General features: G+C 43.5%; 1 protein-coding gene across 6 annotated transcripts in view; it reads right to left on the bottom strand.

Moving 5' to 3' along the window:
- The window catches only part of znf423 (zinc finger protein 423), a 358819-nt gene that overhangs the window by 270723 nt on the left and 68634 nt on the right, over positions 1-19462 (bottom strand). For 5 of the 6 annotated variants that reach the window (XM_085991483.1, XM_085991487.1, XM_085991484.1 and 2 more), the window contains exon 2: positions 17848-17907. In XM_085991483.1, the coding sequence (XP_085847609.1) occupies positions 17848-17907 (60 nt within the window). Of the gene's footprint in view, positions 1-5026; positions 5131-17847; positions 17908-19462 lie in introns of those variants that run through there. The other variant, XM_085991488.1, reaches the window with a different exon arrangement.

The following is a 19462-nucleotide window of genomic DNA, read 5'->3' as shown; positions in this document are numbered from 1 at the left end:
CAAAGAATTTGCAACGGGATATAAACAGGCTAAGTGAGTGGGCAAACATTTGGCAGATGGAGTATAATGTGGGAAAGTATGAGGGTTATCTAAGAAAAATAAAAAAGCAAATTATTTAAATGGAGATTACAAAATGCTGCAGTACAGGGGGACCTGGGGGTCATAATGCATGAAACACAAAAGGTTAGCATGCAGGTACAGCAAGTGATCAGGAAGGCAAATGGGATGTTGGCCTTTATTGCAAGGGGGCTGGAGTATAAAAGCAGGGAAGTCCTGCTACAACTGGACAGGGTATTGGTGAGACCACACCTGGAGTACTGCATACAGTTTTGGTCTCCTTAAATAAGGAAGGATATACTTGCATTGGAGGCAGTTCAGACAAGGTTTACAAGGTTGATTCCTGAGATGAAGGGGTTGGATTATGAAGAAAGGTTGAGCAGGTTGGGCCTATACTCATTGGCATTTAGAAGAATGAGAGGTGATCTTATTGAAACATATATAAAAGATACTGAGGGGGCGTGACAAGGTAGATGAAGAGCAGATGTTTCCCCTCATGGGGGAATCTAGAACTAGGGGGCATAGTTTCAGAATAAGAGGTCACCCATTTAAATCTGAGATGAGGAGGAATTTCCTCTGAGGGTCATAAATCTGTGGAATTCACTGCTCCAAAGAGCTGTGCAGGCTGGGTCATTGAATATATTTAAGGTGGAGATAGACAGATTTTTGAACAATAAGGGAGTGATGGGTTATGGGGAGCGGGCAGGGAACTGGAGCTGAGCCCAAGATCAGATCAGCCATGATCTCATTAAATGGCGGAGCAGGCTCAAGGGGCCAAATGGCCTACTCCTGCTCCTATTTCTTATGTTATGTTCTTACTGTAACTCAATAATGTAACTATTAATTAGTTTTATTTCTTATGGTGGTATAACTTTGTAAAATTTCAGGTTTCATCCACATACCTGCTAATATAGCTGCTTTCGATCACATCTTAAATAGACACACAAATGGGCAGAAGTATTGTTGTAATGAGTAGTTTTGAGAAATTAAAAAGCATTTGGATTTTATTTGGTAATTGTGGAAAAATTAAGTAATGTTAGCAGATCTCCTGTTGCTTGATATGTCAAAGCATATGCTGTTTAATAAGGACTGAAGCATTATACCATATCATTACTCTGCTGCTAAGGTACAACTGTGTGTCGCTGACCTGTCATTTTAAAGTTGCAAGATCTAATTGCTGCAAATAGGCACATCTTGAGATCAATGAAAGGATAATTGTTCTCTAGATGCTAAGTGAATGCAGATTTATAAACCTTTATTTAGTGCGCTGCTGTATGTGGCAACAGGTAAAGTGATGAATAATGTTCTTATGTGGTTCGTTTCTGAAGTGCGCTGTGAAGATGTGTTTGTAGAGTCCTCCACATGGAGTTCAAATCAAAGTATCACTGATATTCCCAACTTAAGACTTTGAATATGAAAGTCCTAAAACTCAGAAGTTCTTGTTTATATAGTTTTCAAAAAAATTAGTGAACCAGTCACTAAGCTTAAGTCAGCATATGATACTAGTATGCTAAACAGGAAAAGAAGTCACACACAACCTAATATAATTCATTACCCACTCAATATACATCCACTTTAGAAATACATTTTTACCTGCTTTGAAGTATAGAGATATGCCTATTTATATACAATTAAATATTGTTTACCAGAAACTCAAACTGTATCACTGGATATTTCATAGGTTGCAAATTTGATGTGAAGATACTTAAATAATTACCAACTTACTTTTTCATAGAAGAATTTGATGAGAACAAGTCTTAAGAAGTTTGGTGAAAATCCAATAAAATTTTCATGTTATTATTGAGGTGACATTTAGTGGTCAAAGATACTCTATTTACAGACATCCAGTTAGGTCTTTGATAGATTCCAAAATGTTAATTTTCCAACTGCAGCCCATAGCCAGATAAAAGAAAGGTATTCATCCAGGTTTGTCAAAATCTAAAGGCATTTGATGTAACAAGATAGTTATTACATTGGTTTCCTGCCCTCCAGTACCATAGTGAGGGGGGAAAAAATCAAGTACAAGCTGCTATTTTGAGACTTTCAATTAGTTTTATGATGTACAATCTGCTCTCTCTCATACACAATAATTTGTGGTTTGGAGAAACTTATTGCAAAAATGCTTGTTCTCTACTGAACCATCCTCTATTTCGAAAGCCTCACCTATTGTATAGCATGTAATTATTCTAACTTGGGTCATGGGAAGACATAATAAGCAGCTGAATGAGTAGACAGGCCGACAGCGCTGTCACATAGTTCACTTTAGTTCTAGTAGCGCAGAAATTAAAAACAAAATATGCTGAGATTCTCTCTCTGCCATTGCCGGTACCATTAATTCCGCCCTGGAGAGCAACTCCCGCGAGGGATTTCAGCAAGGACATTATGCTTAAAGGCACCCAAGAAAACAGATATAAAGGCATTTATTAGTAATTAACAGGGATTTCCCAGAACCCTTTTTCATCCATTCAATTTGCATTGGCACCTTCTGCTTCCATGCTAATTCAAATGTACTTTAATTGGATACTTAAAAAAATACAGAAAGTTCCATCATTTCCAGTCAGTCTCTCCAGACATTTCCAAAAAGGTACACCCAGCTTGTTCATAATAAATGTAGCCAGACGCATCTAATAATGACCTGCTCGCTAATGAAAAAGCATTGTTGTTGCTGTAATTAACCACATGAAGATTTAAGTGCAAGGAAATTAGATCTATTTACACACAGTAATCTTGTTGATGAAGCTAAAGCTATGCAGGGAAACTCTTAATTAACCTGAAGTGCTTGATGTTCCTTTGTAGTGCATTTCTCAACATACAGGGGATTCAAAAATGCATGTTAATACTTTATCATTTGCTCTCATACAAAAACAATTACAATGGTCATATTATTCAAATTAGGCCAGACATTCCATATATCCAAATTTGCTGACGACACCAAGTTAGGTGGCACAGTAAATAGTGTAGATGGGAGCAGAAAGTTGCAAAGGAACATTGCTAGATTAAGTGAGTGGGCAAAACTGTGGCAGATGGAGTTCAGTGTGGGGGAAGTGTGAGGTCATGCATTTTTGACCCAAGAAACATAGATCAGAGTTTTTTCCTAAATGGTGAGGAGCTAGGAACTGTAGAGGAGCAGAGAGATTTAGGGGTCCAAGTACAGAAATCACCAAAAACTAGTGGACAGCTACAAAAATAATTTAAAAGGCAAATGGAATGTTGGCCTTTATCTCAAGGGGGCTGAATTACAATGGGGTAGAAGTTGTGTTACAGTTATATAAAGCTCTGGGTAGGCCCCATCTAGAGTACTGCGTTTCGGTCTGGGCACCACACCTCAGGAAAGATATATTGACTTAGGAGGGGGTGCAGCGCAAATTAACCATAATGATACCTGGGCTAAAGGGGTTAAATTATGAGCGCATGTTGCATAGCCTAAGCTTGTATGCCCTTGGAAGATTAAAGGGTGATCTAATTGAGGTGCTTAAGATGTTTAAAGGAGTTGGTAGTGTAGATAGAGAAAAACTATTTACTCTGGTGGGAGAGTCGAGAACAAGGGGGCATACCCTTAAAATTAGAGCTCGGCCTTTCAGGGGTGATGTCAGGAAGCACTTCTGCACACAAAGGGTAGTGGAAATCTGGAACTCGCTCCCCCAGGTTGTGGCTAAGTCAATTGAAAATTTCATTAGTGAACACTTACAAAGGTATCAGCTAATCAAGGACAGTGAACATAGATTTTTAAAGAACAGATCATGTTTAACCAATTTAATCAAATTCTTCAAGGAAATTGTCCAGTGTATAGATAAAAAGTTTGTAGTTTGTGGTATATTTGGACTTTCAAAAGCAATTGATCTAAATGCCATAGGAGAGACTTGTTGCAAACTCTCAGGCCTGGGGTACTAAAGGTAAAGTGGTGCATGCACCGAGATATCTGAAGGATGAAAAGCAAAAAGTAAATGGATGGTTCTCAGATTGGCCACAGTTAGTGGTGTGCCCCAGTGATTTATTTTGGGACTTCACTTGTTCTCCATATAGATAAAAGATTCGGACATGGGCATAGAGGGAATATCATCAAAACTTGGGAGCATGGCAATGTGAGGAAGAATGCAGAAAACTGCAGAAGGATACAGACTAGTTAGGAGAGTAAAATGGCAGATACGGGGTAAAACATAGATAAATGTGAATTAGTATATATTGGGGAAAAAAAGAATGGAAATGTATGCTAAATGGTAGCATTCCCAATGGAATACAGGAACAGAGAGATTAAACAATGTACATACTCAGATCTTTAAAGTCAAGGCTGCAAGTGGAAAAAGCCATTAAAAAAGGACAAATGGGATACTGCCTTTTAAATATGGGACCACTGAATATAAAGCTAGGAGGTGATGAATCTGTCAATCACATTGGTTAGGCTATTGTTGGAAGTAACACGAGAAGTATTCGGCATGAAAATTGGGAAAGTGGCAGCTGAATCAGTATCGCATAAAATCAAAATTACCCCCATGTGGAACTAGCACTGACACAGGCACAATGGGCCAAATATTCTCCCTCTGTGCTATGATGTTGTAACTTAGATATGAAATCTTTCATTTCCCTATACAATTCATTGCTTTGATATACTATTTCCTTGTATATTACATTAGACGTAATTTCAATCATCAAAAGCTGGAATATACTTTTGCCTTAGGTTTCCGATAGCATGGCATGTTTTATGAAAACTTATGATAATCCATTTTTTTTTTATTGTTCTCCAAAGTGAGTATTAGGAACACGAGTAGGAAAGGTTGCATCAAAGAATCCATTTTATGTTCAGGACTCCATTTTGAGGTTACAGGAGATATCTGTAGAATGTCACAAGACAGCTCAAAATCACCAAGGTCCCTTTTTCAAGGCTTGCATCGACTGTCATCATATAAGATAGCCTTGTGTAGTTCTGACCTTATAGTAGATACATCTACCTATTTGATGACTATATGTTTACCTTTTCTGTACGTGCAAGGATACCTTTTGTTATGAGACCCAATCTCTGGAATGCTGAGCTGATGCAAGTTAGTGTAAACCAAGAGAGAAGGCCATGGAGGAGGTATGATGTAACGGCTTTTTAACTGTAGGAAAAAAAGTGAGACCTTGGTCATGGAAGTTAGGGAATACCCAGAGCGAATTGCCCTGCAAGTGAGTTCAACAATTGTACCGCAAGGTCTCTCACAGCCTTCACATTGTCATGTGTGTTGTCTGGGAGTATCATTCTCGCTCATAAAATCTATAAGCAAAGATACTGGGGGTGAAATTGGACATGGGCCAGGACGCTAAACTGACGGTATCATGTTGGTCACCCGTTATATGCCTGGCACGATATTCAGTTCTATTGATGTCAATAGAATTGAATATCGGGCTTGTGATATACTGCCAGCAAAAGCAATTCCACCTGTTTTGCGTCCCCAGCCAAGTCCAATTTCATTCCCCTCCGCGTCTAGAACCTTAATTCCTACATAGAGACAACAGCTCCAAGTTTGTGTCTCAGTATTAATCAACAGAGCACCCAATTCAGCAGCATTAAGTTTAAAACAGTCATCAACCTAAATATAGATCAAGGGACATGCAGCTATATCCCCCTCTCAAAGGAAGCAGTGATTCTTGCATTCTAGCAAGTATATTGGTTATGTCTCAAAAGTAGAGAGTAGGTTGAAGAACAAAGGCCAACAAGATAGTCCCTGCCCTACAACTGTTGAACTGGTATGACTTTTATCCATATGAAGTTACATTTAGAAGACAGATTTCAAGTTGCTGAGCAGGCTTAATCACAAAATAATCTTGAATGCTGCTCACTGATGCTCAGTTTGGGGTCCGCCAAGACCACTCGGCTCCAAACTGTAAAGTCTGTGGGTTATATGGTGAATTAATACACAGACTACAAGAGTAACTTTAACAGGACTTTACTATTCGAAGGTCAGGGCGAATCTGCCCAATAAATCCTTACACAGCACTTATATACCAGTGTGGTCACCACCGGTATTACAGTATACAGTAGCCAAGATAAAGTAGTGCAACCCTTAAAATAGTTCTCTTAAAGGTGGAACGTTACATACACTACAATCCTCCCTTTTTAGGTTAACAATATATACATATTCCCATTAATATAACATCTTAACATATATAAAACTTTATGTGAAACAGTTCACAGATTCAGTCTCTCTGGAGGCTTCCGGACTCTGTCCGGATAACGCCTCGGTGGTGTAGTCGTTTTCGGTGGTGTAGTAGGTTCTTCTGGCAAGGTCGATTCGGCTTGAAGGACCGTTTCAGGTTCATCGGATTCCAGTATTACCGGATCGGAGGTAGATGCTCTGGGTATCTCTGCTTCAACATTAGACGTATAGAGTTGTGGAGTAGGTTGGGCCTTTGTGGATGATTCTATGATCTGGTCAACATGGCGCCTTATTATGCTTTCACCAATGTCCACGGTATACATCAACGGTCCTAGCCTTTTTCCAATAGTTCCCGGCTGCCATTTCTCGGTACGGTAGTCCCGGGCCAAAACTTGTTGACCTATCTGAAAGGATCTAGTTGGCCTTTCATTCATGCCTTGAAATTGCCGGTTCTCTACGTCCCGTCTGACGTTTGGCTTAATCAAATCCAGCCGGCATCTTATTCTTCTATTGAAAAACATCATGGCGGGAGTTTGGTTTGTGACCGCATGTGTCGCATTCCTGTACGCCAACAAGAAGTTATCTACCTTATGTTGTAGATTTATGTCTTCATTACCCATGGCCTTTATGGCCTTCTTGAAGGTCTGGACAAACCTTTCAGCTAATCCATTGGTGGCGGGATGGTATGGGGCAGACGTATAGTGCTTGACCTCATTGCTTTTTAAGAACTTCCTGAATTCTTCAGACACAAATTGCGGTCCATTATCAGAACAGATCTGTTCCGGCAGCCCATTCCTGGCAAATATGGTCCTTAATACTGTGATGGTTTTTTCCGTGGTGGTGGAGGACATCTTTATTACCTCCGGCCACTTGGAGTGTGCATCAACCGCGATTAAGAACACTGAGTCCATAAATGGACCAGCAAAGTCGATATGTACCCTTTGCCATGGAGATGAGGGCCACTCCCATGGATGCAGAGGAGCTTGTGGTGGCGCGTTTTGGACCTTCTGGCATCCTAGACAGCTCTTGGTTATTTCTTCGATGTCTCCATCAATACCTGGCCACCACACAAACGCTCTGGCTAGGTTCTTCATTTTCACTCCACCCAGATGCCCCTCGTGAAGCTCCTTTAGTACTTTCTGCTGGAGTTTGGGTGGAATCACCACTCTAGATCCACACATCAAGGTTCCTCGGCACACTGACAGCTGTTCTCTTCTGTGCGAAAATGCTGGCAGCATTGGTTCGCCGTGTACTGGCCATCCCTCCACCGTTAAATCGTAGACTCGTGAGAGAGTCGGGTCATTTCTCGTTTCCTTTTCGATCATGGAATTTGTTACTGGTAGACATTCCATTATGGTTGAGTGGAACATCTCCACTGGGTCCACTGTAGTCGCCTCTTCTTCCACTGGCAACGGTAGGCGCGATAACCCATCAGCATTTCCATGCTGTTTGGACCTTTTGTATTCAATGTCATATTGGTGTGCCCCTAGTAGAACGGACCACCTCTGTAGCCTTTGTGCTGTCATAGTGGAAACGGCCTTGTTAGGGTTGAATATGGACACCAACGGCTGGTGGTCTGTCAGCAATGTAAACTTCTTGCCCTGCAGGTAATGATTGAATTTCTTTACTCCCCACACAAGGCTGAGAGCCTCCCTATCTATCTGAGCATAATTTCGCTCAGCGGAGGTCAATGATCGGGACGCAAATGCGACTGGCCTTTCCGAGCCATTTGGTAACTTGTGTGAGAGTACAGCTCCAATACCATAAGGGGAAGCATCACAAGCTAGACGAAGAGGTAGCGTTGGGTTGAAGTGAGCCAACACTTCCTCAGAGGTAATCAACGCCTTGCTTCTGCGAAAGGCCTTCTTACAGTCCTCGCTCCACTTCCATGGTACTTCTTTCCGCAACAGAGCATTCAGCGGATGCAGCACCGTGGATAGATTTGGCAGAAACTTATGGTAATAATTAATCAACCCCAGAAACGACCTCAACTGTGATACATTTTCCGGAGCGGGGGCCTTCACGACCGCTTCGGTCTTGTCAGGTGACTTGTGCAGCCCCTCTTGGTCAATGACATGACCGCAGTACGAGATCCGTTTCTGGAAGAACTCACACTTCTGGCGATTAACTCGAAGGCCATATTCCTTCAACCTGGTGAGCACCAGTTTCAAATTTGTGAGGTGTTCCTCCTCGTCTTCTCCCGTAATCAGGATATCGTCCAAGTAACACGGAGTGCTTGGAATACCCTGTAAGACCTGCTCCATGGCCCTCTGCCAAATTGCTGGAGCCGAAGCTACTCCAAAAACCAGTCTATTATATCGATACAAGCCTCTGTGCGTGTTGATTGAGAGATACTGGCGTGACTCTTCCTCGACCTCCATCTGTAAATATGCTTGTGCCAGGTCTATCTTGGTGAAGTGTTTCCCGCCAGACAATGAAGCAAAGATATCCTCAATCCGCGGAAGCGGGTATTGTACCGTGTGAAGCACCGGATTAACTGTGATCTTGAAGTCTCCGCAGATGCGGACCTTCCCCGGTCCCCCTGGCTTGTTACTTGATGAAGACTTCATGACGGGAACAATGGGTGTGGCCCACTCACTCCAGTCCACCTTCGACAGTACCCCTGCACGTTCAAGCTCTTCCAGTTCTGCCTCCACAGCAGGTCGTATCGCGTAAGGTACCGATCTGGCTTTGAAAAATTTTGGGCTTGCATGCTCTGCAATCTTGATTTTTGCCTTAATTCCTCTCAGTGTTCCCAGTCCCTGCTGGAATACCTCTTTAGCCTCGTCCAATATTCTGGACAACCGTTCAGGTTTGACATCTTTCTTTCCGAAATCTACCGTCATTGTGTTTAGTGAGTGCCAGTCTATCTTTATTTTCCTGATCCACTCCCGTCCCAGAAGTGGTGGACCTCCCTCGGGTAGTACATATAAGTCCATTCCTTGGTGATCTTTGCCCTTGTGTCTCACCTTGCCTTTTATCTTTCCGATGGGGTATACTTTATGCCCCGTGTATGTCTGCAATACTATCTCCGTATCCCGTAGGGGAATATGTTTGAATAACTTTTTGTAATCTTGTTTATTCATGACCGTCAACGCCGATCCGGTGTCCACTTCCATCTTCACTTGGACTTTTGCAATCTGCAGTGTGACCCAGATAGTTTGTCGGTCAGCTTCTTTACTCACATTGTGAATCCTCAGACTACCCAGTTCCTTGCTGTTGGGGTCTGAATCCGAATTCAGTTCATCTGGACTCTTCACAGTCACCTTATGTACCTTTCTGTACTTCTTCTGCGGTGACTTATTGTTGCTGGTCTTCTTTCCTGACCGGCATACTTTAGCTATGTGACCAAGTTTGCCACATTTTCTACATTCCTGGTTTTTAAACCAGCATTGGTTCTGGTCGTGTGTTGTCTTCCCACAACGGTAACATTTCGTTGTACCCGCAGTCATTTGATCCACACTGAGTACCGCTGTCTTCAGCTGCATTTCCGCCGTGCCTCTCGCTGCGGCTTCGTGCGATGCTGCAATAAGAACAGCCTTATCAAGTGTAAGATCGTTCTCTTCGAGCAGTCGCTTTTGTGTTCCTTCCTTCGACATCCCGCACACGAACTTGTCTCTCAGTGCCTCTGTCAGATTTACCCCAAACTGATAGTATTTTGCTAGCCTACGCAGTTCAACCATGTACGCCGCGTTGCTTTCCTCCTTTAGTTGCGTTCTCCCATAAAATTTAGCTTGTTCCGCTAACATCAGCGGTGTGGGGTTCACATGATCCTTCAGGACAGCAACAATATTAGCGAAAGACTGATCCGCCGGTTTAGCTGGTGATAGAAGATGCTTCAATAACCCGTATGTCTTCGCACCCATTGAGTTTAGTAAGGTTAGAGCTTTATCATAATTTGTTATCTTATTGACCTTACAATATATCTCGATGCATTCTACATACGTGGTCCAATCTTCCACATCAGAATCGAATTCGTTGATGTTGCCACGCTTAGGCATCTTCACAATCTTCCTGAGAAACAACAACAAAATTTTTCTTTAACTTTTTTTTTCTCCAAAAATGGCGGTTTCCCGCGCTTGTCTTCTTCCCCGCCCACTTTCAAAATGCCGGTTTCCCGCTCCTGTCTTCTTCTCCGCCTACTAGCGGATGGGGTAAGCTTTTCCCTCGGGCGACGACCGCTGGCTTTCGGGGTTCGCAGCCTGCGCGCCGGCTTCAGTGCATTCTTTGTTCCCTTTTCTCGGCAGGGCAACCGGCGCTGGGGACAACCCGTTGACGGCGAACAGTTCCAGCCGCTGGCTGAATCTCCTCGGTCTCCCTCGCTCGGCTCTGTCTCTCCCGCTCGCTCGGGCTCTGTCTCTCCCTCAGCGGCTTCCAATCGCGCCTCCCAGCCCTCTCGCAGTCCGGTCCTTTCCTCCCCCGACTGCGGCTGAGTTCTCCGCGGTTTCTTATTTTTATTTCTTCCCGCGCCTTACGATCCCGGTCGCAGCGCCTCGCGGCCTCGGTAGCTGCCCGGCCTTTCGCCGGTCGCGGTCGAGCTGTCTCACGACGCTGTTGCGTCTCCCAGCCCGCTTGTAGCCCGGTCTCTCACACCGGCTGCGTTCCCGCTGGTAGCCCGGTCTCTCACACCGGCTGCGTTCCCGCTGGTAGCCCGGTCTCTCACACCGGCTGCGTTCCCGCTTGCACCGCGGCTTCCGTGCCCCACGCTGCCCCAGTCTCAGCGCCTCTGGGCCCGACTTCTGTCCGGCTCCTTTCCCCCCCGACCGTGGTCGAGTTCACCGCCCTTCCTCCGTTCCTTTTTTTTTTTATTTTCCCCCTACTCACAGTCAACGTGGCCGACTTGCTTCTCGTGGCTGATCGGCTCACTCACCACCGTGGCAGAAGGGACGATCACTGCCTGTTGCTGATGGAAGGCGTCGTGTCTGAATTCTTCCTTCTTCCTTGCTCTGCAGACTCGAGTCTTCTCTCAGCAGAATGACGAGGGCGGGTGCCTCCTCTCGACGCTCGTTAACTGCTTCGGATGTATCGCTGCCGCAGGGTAAGATCGAACTCGTCGCCACTGTAAAGTCTGTGGGTTATATGGTGAATTAATACACAGACTACAAGAGTAACTTTAACAGGACTTTACTATTCGAAGGTCAGGGCGAATCTGCCCAATAAATCCTTACACCGCACTTATATACCGGTGTGGTCACCACCGGTATTACAGTATACAGTAGCCAAAATAAAGTAGTGCAACCCTTAAAATAGTTCTCTTAAAAGGTGGAACGTTACATACACTACACAAACCTCATTACAGCCTTGGTCCAAACATGGGCAAATGAGCTGAATTCCAGAGGTGAGGTGAGACTGACTGCCCTTGACATCAAGGCAGCATTTGACCGAGTGTGGCATCAAGGAGCCCTAGTAAAACTGAAGTCAATGGGAATCAGGAGGAAAACTCTCCACTGGCTGGAGTCATACCGAGCACAAAGGAAGATGGCTGTGGTGGCTAGACGTCAATCATCACAGCCCCAGGACATCGCTGCAGGAGTTCCCCAGGGCAGTGTCCTGGACCCAACCATCTTCAGCTGCTTCATTAATGACCTTCCCTCCATCATAAGGTCAGAAGTGGGGATGTTCGCTGATGACTGCACAGTGTTCAGTGCCATTCGCAACTCCTCAGATAATGAAACAGTCCATGCCTGCATGCAGCAAGACCTGGACGACATTCAGGCTTGGGCTGGTAAGTGGCAGGCAACATTTGCGCCACACAAGTGCCAGGCAATGACTATCTCCAACAAGCAAGCGTCTAACCACCGCCCCTTGTCATTCAACGGCATTACCATCACCAAATCCCCCACCATCAATATCCTGGGGGTCACCATTGACGAGAAACTTTACTGGACCAGCCACATAAATACTGTGGCAACAAGAGCAGGTCAGGGGCTGGGTATTCTGCGGCGAGTGTCTCACTCCTGACTCCCCAAAGCCTTTCCACCATCTACAAGGCACAAGTCAAGAGTGTGATGGAATACTCTCCATTTGCCTGGATGAGTGAAGCTCTAACAACAGTCAAGCAGCTCAACACCGTCCAAGACTAAAGCAGCTCACTTGATTGGCACCACATCCATAACCTTAAACAGTCACTCACTCACTCCACCGGCGTACAGTGTGTATCATTGACAAGATGTACTGCAGCAACACAGTAGAGAAGTAGAGAAGGCGGGGGGAAAGGCACAGGTGTTGATCCTGATGAATGAATTGAAGATCACTCGTGAAGAAAACAATTAGGCTCTGTAAAACTCACCCCAGCCAGTACCTTATGACATTATTTGAAGCAATTATCCTTTGGAACAATGGACAGTGCAAACATCCTCAAACCTCACTTGAGGCTTGGATATAGCGTGCATGATTGCATTTGCAAATTAGAGTACTCAACAACAACAAAAAAGGTATTTCACTTTTCATATCCTCCCTGCTCAACTTTCCCATTATAACAACAGAAAATGCTGGAAAAACTCAGCAGGCCAGGCAACATCCGTGGAGAGAAAATAGAGTCAACGTTTCGGGTCAAGACTGAAGAAGCACAGGAAATGAAATAGATTAAAAGGCCAGTATGGGGGCTGGGAGAGAACAAAAGAGAAGTGAAGAGACATTAAGAGGTATTCAAAACGAGACGAGATGGTGATAGGACTAGTGAAGACAAAAGACGGCTCTAGATTAGGTGTGAAATGCACTGGCAGAATGAGAGACAACTGCCATGTGGGAGAGAAAAAGTGGGGGGGGGGGGGGAAAGAGCCAAAACAAAGGTGTGGATAAAAAATATAAGTAAAAAAGTAATAGGGGCCGAGGTTATGATCTGAAATTGTTGAACTCTATATTGAGCCCGGAAGGCTGTAAAGTGCCTAATCGGAAGATGAGGTGCTGTTCCTCGAGCTTACGCTGAGCTTCCGTGGAATAATGCAAGAGCACGAGTACAGTGAGGTTTGAGTGGGAATGGGGCAGTGAATTAAAATGACAGGCGACCGGAAGCTTGGGATCATCCTTACGGATTGAACGGAGATGCTCCGCAAAACGGTCACCCAATCTGCGTTTGGTCTCCCCAATGTAGAGGAGATCACATCGTGAGCAGCGAATACAGTATACTAGGTTGCAAGAAGTACAAGTAAATCGCTATTTCACCTGGAAGGGGTGTTTGGGGCCCTGGACAGTGGGAAGGGGGTGGGAGGTATAAGGGCAGGTGTTGCATCTCCTGTGCTTGCACGGGAAGGTGCTAGGCAAAGGGGAAGGGGTGCTGGGGGTGATAAGAGGAGTGGACTAGGGTGCCTCGGAGGGAGCGGTCCCTACGGAATGCTGAAAGGGGAGGTGAGGGCAAGATGTGTTTGGTGGTGTGATCACGCTGGAGGTGGCAGAAATGGCGGAGGATGATCCGTTGAATGTGGAGGCCGGTGGGGTGAAAGGTGAGGACAAGGGGAACCCTATCGTGGTTCCGGGAGATAGAATGGACACGGTCGAGGGCCGTGTCAACCACGGTAGAGGGGAATCCTCGGTTGAGGAAGACATGTCAGAAGCACTGGTGTGGAACTTTCCCATTAGCTGTTCTCAGGTGTGTCTGTGTCACAGGTATGTCTGTGTCACAGGTATATGTCTTCAGATTACATGCAACCAAGCCATCGCCAAGTTCAAAGTAATGGCCCTAATCAGCATGGGATGGGGAAAGAAACACATGGGCCCGGAATTGGCGGTCAGCGGCGAAGCAAAGTTCGCTGTTGATCCCAAAGTAAGCTTTGCACAAAGATCTTGCGATCTCTGTGGCGAGAATTTCGGGTTTTCCGATGGGCAATTGAAATCAATGGAAGTTAATGGGGATTCCCAGCGAAGAGCTGTTGTGACGTCTAAGCAGCCAATCAAAACGCAGAATTCTCACAGGCAGCAAACCAGGTAGTGGGTAAGCTGCTAAAATTCTAACTTTTTAAAAATGTTAGAAAACAAAACAAAGATTGAGGCTCTCATATGGAGAAAAGGCAAAACTGAAATAAAGATAAACAAACATTTAAAATGTAAAAAAAATTAAGTTTCTAAAAAATATTTTTTTTATTAAAATGGATAAATGTGACACTGCAAAAAATTAATATTCATTTTTCAGGGCCATAACTTTTGTTTAGCAGTCGATAAGCTATAAAAATCCCAGTTACACCTAATCCAAAAGGGTCCAACTTTTAATAGAGTATTTAAAAGCGTGATTACCACGGAAAAGCCAAAGTTTGTCAGTTTCCATGATTTGACAGATTTCACTGATTGCCAGTTCTGTTTGGGAGCGGGGGGCGGCGGTCACAGCGCAGCCTGTGGAGGAGCAGTGAATGGCAGACCACAACTTCAGCATTTCCGCGTTAAGATGCGCATGCGACAAATCCTGACGTTGCAGTCAGTTTCAAAGGCGAAATGATGGCGAACACTGCCAGTTCACCGTCATCATGGACCGCAAATTCCAGGTCATTATACCAGAACTTCAAATACTGAAGGGGAGGAAAAAGGCCTAAACTTACAATCGAGAAATCACCCACATGCTCCACAGCAAAGCCTCAAGTACTGGTAATAATGTCCTTAATTGGGGATGCTTTATAGCTTCCTTAGGCCTCTGGGCCCTCATGTAACCAAGTGAATGACTTTTTGAAACAAGCACGTATACCCCAATTTGAACTATTTCCATTTGCCAAAAAGAAACACTGGAACATAACGCTCCCTTTTTTCAAATTGGATTAAATTATTTTTCTTGCAAATCAGAGACTCACTAATCAAGTTTTGTTCTTTCAGCCACATAGTGCAAATCTGAAAGGAATGTGAACCTTAAGGGATCTGCCCAGGAAGTCTACATCTTGTCAGAACTTTTTGGACTAATGGAGAATCCTAGAGGAAGTGAAGCAATGTTCCCTCCACTCCCTCACAGCATGACTGATTGTTACACTCATAATCAACTGTTAGCTAATTGTACAGTAAGATTTATTCAGGTCGTACAGTTGTATTACTTTTCAATCAGGCACTCCTGTTGGCACTGACTAAGCCGCAACAACTGTGCCACCATCAGTCTTTCCAGATTTTAATTCTTACATCCTTTGTCCACAATTTGCAAACTGTCCAGAAAGAGTCCAAATACCCCAGAGGTAATTCAATATATAAAATGTTGACCTATGAATGCCCCATTTATAGCCTGTTAAAGAATTGTGAGGACAAATTAAAAGTGGTACTGTAAGTATATTTGTGCTACAGCATACCATAGACAGTAATCACCGACAGTGCCAGAGAGAAACAATGTTGCTTTCACTGTGAAGGGTTCACACAAAACGCAACAGAAAGGAGCCAAGAGAGAGAATGATAAAACTGCCAGCATTTTCAATGATCATAAATATATCCATGAGTAAGACTGACTGGATAACTCGCAAGCAACTCTTGGCGCTCGTAAGTTAGTCAGTTGATTGAGCAATGATATAGCTCAGTGTTACCACAACATATTCTATTTAAAGCACACTGAAAAAAGTAGCTTCTGGATAAATTTATATATGACATGCCAGTGGAGCTATCAAAAATAATCCTGTGGTATTATGTATTGTCTGAACCTGTAACTGCCCAGCAGTAGAAGCAGGCATATTACATGTTATCAGCTGCTACACTCACACAGACAAACCAGCAACAGGAAATGGCCAGGATACAGGAACAATTGGCGAGAGCTTTGGTTTCTTTATGAACAAAACCAGTGCTTTGATAAATGAACTATATATTAATTAATATAGTTAAAAAAAGTGTGGTAATTTCATTTCAGTTAAAATGAAGCTATATACTTTTATTTTCTCCCCAAAAAGTGAGAACACTGTATGTGGAAAGCATTGTTTTAATTCTTTTTTATAAATTGTACTCGTAAACTCCTGATCCAGTATCTCTTGGACACTATGCCACGGGCTGCCTGTGAAATGTGGACCTACAGCAGGTGAGCAAGAATATGCAGTCACAATTTGGTTTAAAACATCCCACTTTGGATTCCACAACCAATTAAAAATCACATCACTCCTTCCAAATCATAATTTTACAATATTCCAAAGAAACGCACCTTTATGCCATGTTGTCCCTCAGCAAGCTGAATTTTCTTTCCCAAACAACTCGTGGCAGCGGCTTCAGTGTTCTAAAAATCTGAATCTGACCTTATCAAGTGGATAGCATAGCTCTGCAACACTCCAAATCTCTCTTTAATTCTGCGTATACCCTCAACCCACCAAAAAAAAAACAACCTCCATTTCGGTCAAAGATATGAAACAATACACCAATGGTTGCTTTCCTTTCAAACAGTTAGTCTACCAGGTAGGTATACAAGTGATTAAAGCACAGGTTCCAGTCTCACAGCAGATATGTAACTCCCGGTCATGCCCATATTTGTTTGCTAGCTGTAAAAACATTAAAACTCAAATTTATAAAACATTATTCAATAGAATTGGATTATTACAAGTATAATTATTCAGAGAAGGACTTTAGAACTTTTTTAAAAATTCTACTTCAGGAAGCGGCAGGGGGAGGGACACACCCCAATCTACATCGAAGGGGCTGAGGTGGAGCGGGTCAGCAGCTTCAAATTCCTGGGTGTATTCATTACAGAGGACTTAACGTAGTCCCATCACATCGACGTTGTAACCAAGAAGGCATGCCAACGCCTGTTCTTCCTCAGGAGACTGAAGAAATTTGGAATGGCCCCCCAGATTCTCACCAACTTCTACCGGTGCACCATCAAGAGTATCCTGTCCGGCTGCATCACTACCTGGTATGGCAACTGCACTGCCTCAGGCCACAAGGCTTTACAGATGGTGGTGAAAGCTGCACAACATACTATAGGAATTAAACTACCTGCTGTGCAGGATATCTACCCCGAGAGGTGCCGGGGGAAGGCCCTGAGAATCATTAAAGACGCAAGCCACCCCAGCCACAACCTCTTCGCCCTGCTCCCGTCCGGTAAGAGATACCGAAGCATACGGTCTCGTACCAGCAGGTTTCGAAACAGCTTCTATCCCCAGGCCATAAGACTCATGAACGAATAATTTATTACTGTTGTTTTATTTATTAATACTGTATTTCTATTAGTATTTTTATCATTGTTATGGTGTATTTATTCCAATGTTGGGAGGACTCGTAAAAATCAACATTTCATTGTGCAGTACACACGTCTGCTGCATATATGACAAATAAAATTGAATTGAATTGACATCGAGGCCTTAGTTACCATTCAAGAAATCAAATTATTTTGTGATGTGGTCAACCAGATTAATTGATAGCATGGCTTCTCCGGTTCCTCCAAAAGTAGTACATTTATCAAATAAGCACAAGAGAGTTCATTATCTTGAAGAAACTTAATTCTACTAAAACTGGAGCCAACATAAAATTTCGAAAACAAGCGCTACTTTGGCTCCGTACTTATCCAGTCATGAGAGAACAATAGAATCAAAATCTAATGCAGTAGTTAAATTGTCAATTAATGGGACAAAGCTCGTTTAACAGTTTCAGTGGACATCTGACATCCCTAAAAATTATCCAAGAGAGGTCTCACCTAGCACAGCAACGCTTTTATATTTATTTGGATTGTAAATTGTATGTAAAGTCTTAAGACTGTTTCTACATGATATTAATGATGTGATGTTACCTGTTTGTGCAGTTGCTGAGTCCCAATTTAAGTCAAATTCTGAAGATTCACTTTCTTCAACTGAAAAAAAAGAGAAAGCCAGTTACATTATTATTCATTCCCTGAAAGTTGTAGGATCCAACAGATGAGGCATGAAATTAAATACCCTTTCTGGTTTGTAAATGTCATTCAAAAATGTGTACGGTTGCATCTCCCATATCAATAAACCAAGACTACTGTGGAAGCACAAATAACAAAAAAAAAGAAACCTCAGTCAAAAAGTTGAATTAAAAATTACATACATTCTACTAAGACTGGAGCCAAATAGTGGACAGACAGCCCAAAAAGTGACAATAATCATAAACTGACAATGGTAGGGGTTTCCTCCAAGAGGATGTCACTTTCCTCAAAGAATGACTCAAGTACTATTCCCCAACAAAATTACCATCAGGTGAGTCACTTCTAGTAATTCTGCAGAAACATTATTTCAGTGAGTGGGTGGTCAATCTATGGAACAGACTCCCCCAATGGAAAGGGTGGAAGCAGTTAGTATTGATACATTCAAATGCAAATTAGATCGATCTCTTTCAGAAAATAACCTTTTGGGATACAGTATATGGGTAATTTGAGACCTGTAGCAAGCAATGCTCCTTTTAAGCTGTGCGGCCGCAGTGTGCTCTGGAGCTCCCGCGCGGCCGCTCACTGGCTTTTAAATGGGAAAACCACACATGCGCAATATTTTGAATGGGCCACGCAACTCCTTAAAAGGGGCCACGCACCCAAAAAAAATTAAGGGGAACATTGGGGGCAAGTGTTGCATGTTTGGGAGGAAAAAAGGTGACTTTGGACCTATGGTTCAGAAAGCTCTGCAACACTGGTGTTTCCCGCGTCTCAGTTCTGGGTCTGTTGTAGACAAATTATTAAGAGAGATTGATTGCTCCGATTAGTCAACAACTCCATTATCATTCTATCATGTGACGACCAGGATAGAAGGCGGACTAGATGGCCCTTGGTCTTTTTCCATCTAAATTCCTATGTTACACAAATATAACTCTGGATTAAGATTTTTAATTACAACATATACAATGATCTGTATTTTGTTTGGTCCAACTACCTGCGAGGAAAAATAATCCTCTCTGCTTTGGTACCCTTGCTGTACACTCTGGTGAGGGCAGGTGATCTGTGCCCAGAAATCTATGGCCAGAATTTTCCCCTAAAAAACCACAGGTGGATTTGGAGCGTGGGGGCAGTTAAATTATTAAAAATGGGATTCCTGACCCGATTGTCTCCAACCCGCCCGGGGGGGAGGAGAAAGAGAACGGGCGACCAACCCACTCCTGGGGGAGTTAACTTAATTTGAATAGTGTAATGACGCTGGAAGCCTCTTTTTTTCCCCCCTCCATTTTCTGTTTAACTGCCTGGGGATGGTTTTCACACAATTTGTGAAACCCAGCAGTTAAACCGAGGTGGGGACTGCTGCATCCAGGAGGTAAATGGCTTTATACCGACCTCCTGGATCCAGGGTCCCTGCCTAAGCCTCCCCAGCAGCCTCCACATACCAGGAGCCTGACTTAGTGGTGTCCAAGAGAAGGATGGAGTTATTTTAGTCACAGAAGGCATTCAAACATGCAAAGCT

This window comes from Somniosus microcephalus, chromosome 6 (genome assembly GCF_052327205.1).
Source record: "Somniosus microcephalus isolate GS21.2 chromosome 6, FLI_Smic_1.0, whole genome shotgun sequence".
NCBI classification, from domain to species: domain Eukaryota; kingdom Metazoa; phylum Chordata; class Chondrichthyes; order Squaliformes; family Somniosidae; genus Somniosus; species Somniosus microcephalus.
This window is presented reverse-complemented; position numbering and strand designations above follow the sequence as displayed.